Here is a 7363-nt window from a genome sequence, read left to right as displayed (position 1 = left end):
GCTACTTGCCTATGCAAATAATTTGTGAGAGATGAAAAATGCCACAAATTATTTTCAGTTTCTCTAAGAGGAATAGACTGTTTCCCCACGCCTTGAACCTGGGCTAGCCTTATGATTTGCTCTGACCCAAAGAACTTAGCAGAAGTGATGTTATACCAATTCTGGGCAGAGAACTGAAGAAGCCTCACAGCTTCTATTCTCATTCTCTTGGAATCCTGAGGCCATCAGGTGATTAAGCCTGAGCTAGCCTGCTGGAGAGGCCACATGGAGGAGAGCTAGTCACCCAGGCAACAGCCCGCCAACTGACAGACAAGTGAGTTAGACTATCCTAGATCCATCTGAGATGACAGCTGATTGCAAACAGTCCTGGGAATGACCCCAGGCGACATCGGAATTGTCCAGATTACACCCAGTCCAAACTGCCAACCCTCAGAATTGTGGGTAAATAAACGACTTGTCTTTAGCTACTAAGTTTGGGGATGGTATGTTACACAGCAAAGACTAGCTGATACAATTGCTCGTTTCTCTCTTTGTAGTGGGATTCTTTTTTTTTTTTTTTTTTTTTTTTTTTTTTTTTTTTTTAAATATATATATTTTATTGATCTTTCTACAGAGAGGAAGGGAGAGAGACAGAGAGTCAGAAACATCGACGGGAGAGAAACACCGATCAGCCGCCTCCTGCACATCTCCCACCGGGGATGTGCCCGCAGCCCAGGTACATGCCCTTGACCGGAATCGAACCCGGGACCCCTCAGTCCGCAGGCCGACGCTCTATCCACTGAGCCAAACCGGCTTCGGCTGTAGTGGGATTCTGATTTTACTTCAAGAGGCAGTGTGCCAGTCGCAGGAGATGGGATATGATTGGTCTACTCAACTGTGACAATCCTGTTTCCTGCTGTCTTAGCTTACCCCATCTTGGGGTAACAATGGCAGCTGGTTTGGGCCCAGGAGACCTCAGTGGAACTATGCAGGGCAGAGAGCAGGACAAAGGCCTCTGAAAAAGGTCTGACTTAATGATAGAAGTTGACAGGTCCAGCAGGCTCAGCCCTTCCTTCTCCCCCACTACTTTCCTCCTTGAATATAGCCATCTGGTGACCATGAAGTCACAAGCAATGAGGGAAAGACCAAAGGACCGCCGAGATGTGTGGTCTACCTTCGCTGAGTTGTTAAAGCAATACCGTTAGGCATCTGTCTCCAAAATGGAAGCTCTGTGGAAAAACAAACCTTTCTATGTTAACCTCTGATTTCCTTCACTGACAGCTAACTGTATTCCACATAATAGGGTGTACAAAGGCAAAAATGCAGAAGGATCCTTGCCCTTGGGAATCTGGAGCCAGTCACACGCGGTTCTCCAAACCCATCTCCGTTCTCATTTCATCCTCTTAATAATCCCTCAAAAGCAAAGGCATGACCCATTTTCACAGCAGTGGGAGCTGGGTCCCCTGCCATTCAGTAGTGAGTCCAAGGTCTTGTAGCTAGCAAAGAGGGTGCTTACAGTCAGACCCTCCTCCCTCCAGGCGCAAAGAGAATGCTCCCCTGCTACACCTTCTGCACAGCCCAGCCCACTGGAAACCAGGTATATCTTCTTCTGGGCTTTTAGGGGTGGTGGCAGGTGCCAAAGAGCCTGCTATTGCAAGTCCGGCGTGGAAGAGCCCAGGTACACCCTTAGGTCTGAGATAGTGGACTGGACAAGCTTGGCAGGGATGGTCTCTCGCTGTAGCTGCTGGTAAGCTGCGTAACGGTGGCAGCCCCCGAAGGAGTAGAAGTAGTCACCACCCTGGGCTCCTTTGATCCAGAGGACATCAATGGGGGGGACGCTGTCTGGGTTCTCCTGGAGAGAAAGGGGCACAGGGTAAGTGAACATGGAACAATGCCTGACAGTTTGCAAAGCAGACTTTGTTAACCTGTGGTGAGTTCCTACAGGGTATGCACACTGGTTCATGCTAGCTTGTGAGAAACACTGTCAAATATTCAGGAAGTTTGTGTGTTGGTTGTCATCACCCTAGTAACTTGAAATTCAGCCATGGTGAGAGTATTTACACCAGGGAAATGGGCAGATACTACAAAGCAGGGCTTTTCCTCCCTAGAAACCAGGTTGTTAAACATTTATCAACACACCACATGCATAAATACCTACATATACATACAAACACACTATATATCTACCTGGCACTGTTCTAGACTCTGGGAATAAGGTACAGCCGGAATGAGACAGACACAGCCCTTGCCTTCCTGTTATGGACCTGCAGCCTGCTGAAGGGTGGGTGGTCCTCTAAGTGGGGAAAGCCTAAGGCAGGGCTGGGTGGGGAGCAGAGCACGCTGGGGAGACCACTCCCCATGGCTTCTCTCTTATTATGCTACTAGAGGCCCGGTGCACAAAAATTTGAGCACTTGGGAGGGTCCCTCAGCCCGGCCTGTGCCCTCTCGCAGTCTGAGACCCCTCGGGGGATGACCACCTGCTGGCTTAGGCCAGCTCCCCAGGGGATTGGGCCTAAGCTGGCAATCAGACATCCCTCTGGCAGCCCAGGAGCCCTCAGAGGATGTCCAATTGCCAGCAGGGAGCAGGCCTAGCTGCAGTCGGACATCCTTAGCGCTGCTGAGGAGGCGGGAGAGGCTCCCACCACCACTGCTGTACTGGCAGCCGTCAGTCTGGCTTGTGGCTGAGCAGAGGGGGCACCAGGGGGCAGCTCCTGCATTGAGCGTCTGCCCCCTGGTGGTCAGTGTGTGTCATAGTGATCAGTGATTCCCAGTCGCTCTGCTGTTAGGGTCAATTTGCATATTACCCTTTTATTATATAGGATAGAGGCCTGGTGCATGGGTGGGGGCTGGCTGGTTTGCCCTGAAGGGTGTCCTGGATCAGGGTGGGGGTCCCGCTGGGGTGCCTGGCCAGCCTGGGTGAGTGGCTGATGGCTGTTTGCAGGCTGGCCACAGCCCCTTCAGGGTAGGGGTCCCCACTGGGGTGCCTGGCCAGCCTGGGTGAGGGGCTGATGGCTGTTTGCAGGCTGGCCACAGCCTCCAGCCACCCAAGCTCCCAGTGGAGGCTGGATGGAAGCAGGTATCTGGGATTTATTTATCTTCTATAATTGAAACTTTGTTGCCTTTTGCGGAGGCCACAGCCGGCCAGGGCAGGCGGGAAGCTTGGCTTCCTCCATTGCCTGGGCAACCAAGCCTCCTGCATGCTCCAGCTCCGTGGCTGCCGGCCGCCATCTTGGTTGGGTTAATTTGCATATAGTCACTCTGACTGGCTGGTGGGCATGGCTTGGGCATAGCAAAGGAATGGTCAATTAGCATCTTTGTCTCTTATTAGTGTAGATTTTGATGGATTCATTTATCCATTTATTCCAGAAATGATCATTAAGCAGTAACTTACGAGCAATTACAAGCTAGGGCTCTAGAACCAGGCAGACCTGAATTTGGATCTCAGCTCCTCCAAAGAGCAGCTGAGCATTGTTCCTAATTGGTACAATGGGAGTAAGACACTCTATAGCAGTGGTTCTGGCCCTTTAAATACAGTTCCTCATGTTGTGACCCAACCATAAAATTATTTCTTTGCTACTTCATAACTGTAATGTTGCTACTGTTATGAATCATAATGTAAATATCTGATATGCAGGATGGTCTTAGGCGACCCCTGTGAAAGGGTCGTTCGACCGCCAAAGGGGTCGTGACCCACAGGTTGAGAACCGCTGCTCTATGGGGCTGCTGAAAGCCAAGAAGCTGACCCAGAGCGCAAAGCACAGCCTGCCTGGTGGAGGGGCCCTAACAAGGGGCAGCCATGCTGGGTGCTAGTGGCATGATGGTGGGTGGATGGGCAGAATAACAGCTCCCCCAAGTGTCCACATCCTAATCCCTGGAGCCTGTCAATATGCTACCTTATATGGCATAAGGGTCTTGGCAGATGCAATTAAGGATCTTGACACGAGAGATTATTCTGGCAGAAGAGGTCTGATGTTGCTAGCTTTGAAGATGGAGCAAAGATGCCATGAGCCAGGGAAGGTGGTGGCCTCTAAAAGCTGGGGAAGGCAAGGAAATGGAATCTCCCCTAGACACTCCAGAAAGGAATGCAGCCCTGCTGACACCTTGATTTTAGTCCAGTGAGGCCCATTCTGGACTTCCAACTATAGAAGAACAAATCTGTACTGTTTTAAGCCACTAAGTTCCTGGTACTTTGGTATAGTAGCCATAGCAGAAAATACCTATGGTGAGCAAAGACAGGTCTGGTTCTCGCCCTCACAGAGCATATGGTTCTGACGAGGAAGACAGGTGTCTAAACAGCCCATTAAAACCCAGTGGGATCAGAACTCTGCTGGTGGGCATGCAGGTGGCTAGGGGCCCACGGGAGGCCTCTAACCCAGCAGGGACTGTCAGGGAAGACACTGACCCTGAGACAGGAAGATGGAGGAGTTAGACATAATAAAGAGAGACGGAAGAGTTTTCCTAGCAAGGTACAAAGCCGGTGCAAAGGCCCAGGGTGACAGCACGCAGGGCTAGATAGATCCTTCATAAACTGCCAGGCACCGTGCTGGGAATGGTCCCTGCTCTTGTGGAGTTCACAGGAGGTGGAACAGACAGACAACAAAACACCCACAAATAAATGTATAATATAGTCTCAGGTGGACAGAAGTGCTTCGTGGAGAAATAACTCAGCTTAAGGGGACAGACAGTGCGGTGGCCAGGCTCTGACCTTGATAAAGTGCTTACATCCTCCTGTGCCTCAGTTTCCTCATCTGTAAGAGGGGCAACAGAAGTATCTACCGCATGCTGTTGGCATGAGGAAGCTCAGGCACTTACAACTGCTCCTGGGCCCCTGCGCAGTGCTATTTGCTGGCGATCGTTACTTTAATCCTTTCATCAACCCCTACTTGCTCAAGGGAGATCGAGGCTCAGGGAGTCCCAGCCAGTTGCTCAAGGTCACACAGCCAAGGCAGTGCTCGGAAGGAGCCGGGAACCAGCCCCCTCTAGCGTCCAGTGCGACCTGCCTCCACCGGCGCCCTCCCTCCCGCCGGTGTCCCCGGGGCCTCACCCGGATCGTGTCCACCAGGCTCTGTACCTTGGCCGGGTCCAGCACAGACGGCAGCGGCCGGATGAGCACACGCAGTGGCACGTTGTGCACCGCGGCGATGCAGCCCGAGTGGATACTGCCACCCTGCGCGCCGCCGCTGGGCTCGGGTCCTTCGCGCGCCCCCCGGTCCGCCCCGGCCCTACCCAGCGCTCCTCCCGCGCGCAGCCCCATCGCACCGCCGCCAGCCTGACCGCCTCCCCCATCCAGACCTTTAACTCGGCCGGTCCGTACCATTCCCGCGGGCGGGAGGGGGGCCCGGGCCAGGGTGCCTTTCTCCCCCGGCCCCTCGGTGGTCCGGTCCCGTCCCGGCGTCCCGAAACCCGACTCCGGCTCGGCTGGCTGAGCGCCGTGGAACCCGCGGGGGGTCTGGCTCTCCCCTGGGGGCGCCTCGCCGGCTCCCCTCCGCCCTTCGGAGTCCCGGGAGTGGAAGCGCCCAGACTGGCTGACTCAGGGTGAGTCTGCAGGTCGTGGGGCGGGAGAGCGCGGGTGACTCACAGCCCGCGGTGACTCAGGCCTGCGGGGTCCGGGGCGGCGACGAGGGGGAGTGGTGGCCGGACCTGTGGGACAAGGATGAGTCTGCAAAACCCACAGGACTTGGCCGTCTGGCGGTCGGAACCCTATAACCCTCGAGTGATAATAATACAGACAACAGTAAAACGACGAATCTGGTGCTGTGTCAGACACTGTTCTAAGCACTTTGCATGTATAACAACTTACTTAAACCTCAAAACAATCCTGCAAGGTAGGTCTGATTATTATTCCCTTTTTACAGATGAGGAAACTGAGGCACAGTGACTTGTCTAGGAAGCGGCTGAAGTAGGGTTCAAATGCAGACAGGCTGGCTGTAGGGTGCACTCTCTACCCCACCGCTGGCTGCCTCCGTTCAGCAAAAGTAAGGGTCACCAGGAGCCTTCCGGGATCGTGCTGACAGTGTGTGCGCGCGCGCACTGCCCCGAAGTTCCACACTGTCTCATCTCACCCTGACCCCACCTCTAGGGGTTATTGAACAGCTTGTCCAAGGTACAGCAGGTGAAAATGAAAGTCAGGTCACCTGAGCCTAGAACCCTGGGCGGCTTTGCCACAAACACCTGCTTACAGATGTGGACACGGAGCCTTCAGAGGACGATGATAATGACTTAGGTCCAGACATGCTGACTGCCAGCCCCACTCTCCTGTTTAAAGCCCTCTGTCCCCTTGTGCCCATGTTCAGCACCGAATGTCCTCTGGGGCCAAAGAGAGGTAGGCAGAGGCCCCTGGGTTAAATTCCAGGTATTTATCAGCATCTTTGTCAACATTAGGATTTGGGCCAGATTGGCCTGGGTTCAGGTCTCATCTGGCCAGTCCCTAGTTATGTGGTCTCCGGCACGTTGCTTAACCTCTCTGATCCTCAGCCTTCTCTACTGTAAAGTAGTTGTGGGGAGGTTGTGGGGGCATTCAGAGATAATGGCTGATGGAGGGCAAGGTGGGGGGTAAATCAGTACATAGTGGTCGGCCAAGTACTTAGTGATAACCAAGGAAGGTGACTGGTTTTATCATGAGCATCCCGAATGGCTAAGTTTGAGAGTATCAGGAAAGGCTCCCTGGACAAGGGGCATTCAGGCTGGTAATTGGCTTGGTCCTAGAGAGGGAGAGGGAAGAAGTGGGTGATGGTTTAGAGCAGGGGTCCTCAAACTTTTTAAACAGGGGGCCAGTTCACTGTCCCTCAGACCGTTGGAGGGCCGGACTATAGTTAAAAAAAAAAAAAAAACTATGAACAAATTCCTATGCACACTGCACATATCTTATTTTGAAGTAAAAAAAACAAAACGGGAACAAATACAATATTTGTATTTACATGTGGCCCGCGGGCCGTAGTTTGAGGACCCCTGATTTAGAGTGTAGGCTCTGGAATCACTTGAATGGCATGGATTTGAATCCTGGCTCTATCACCACCTACTAGCTATGGTGCCTGGGGGTGGGGGTGGTACTCCACTTCTCTGTGCCTCAGCTTCTTCCCTGGATTGCCAGGGAGTGTACATGAGGATAACACATTAAGTGTTTAGAAAAGTACCTGGCACTAGAAATTGCTGGATGAAAGGTAGATATGAAGGACATTCCAGTCACAGGATCAGCTTGAGCGAAAGCAGGGAAGTGGGACAGTTCCAGATCTGGTTGAAGGCAGGCTTCTCTGGTTTGGTGTCCTTCTCACCCTGACTGGCACCTGCATGGAGAATGCACAGTCCCCCTCTCAGCTGGAGAAAAGTAGGAATGGTACCCACTCGAGGGGCGGTGGGGGGGTGGGGGGCAGGCTGCTGCTACATG

The 7363-nt window shown here is 53.0% G+C and overlaps 1 protein-coding gene across 1 annotated transcript; it reads right to left on the bottom strand.

Annotated features, from left to right (window-relative positions):
• Positions 1-583: 583 nt before the first annotated feature.
• On the bottom strand, positions 584-6787 carry SRXN1 (sulfiredoxin 1). The gene is made up of 2 exons (XM_081097989.1): positions 5024-6787; positions 584-1831 (listed from the first exon to the last, which is right to left on the bottom strand). The coding sequence occupies exons 1-2, from the start codon at positions 5294-5296 to the stop codon at positions 1628-1630; spliced, it is 477 nt and encodes a 158-aa protein (XP_080954115.1). The 5' UTR covers positions 5297-6787; the 3' UTR covers positions 584-1627.
• Between the last annotated feature and the right edge of the window lie 576 nt (positions 6788-7363).

This window comes from Myotis nattereri, assembly GCF_964212035.1.
Source record: "Myotis nattereri genome assembly, chromosome: 8".
NCBI lineage: Eukaryota > Metazoa > Chordata > Mammalia > Chiroptera > Vespertilionidae > Myotis > Myotis nattereri.
This window is presented reverse-complemented; position numbering and strand designations above follow the sequence as displayed.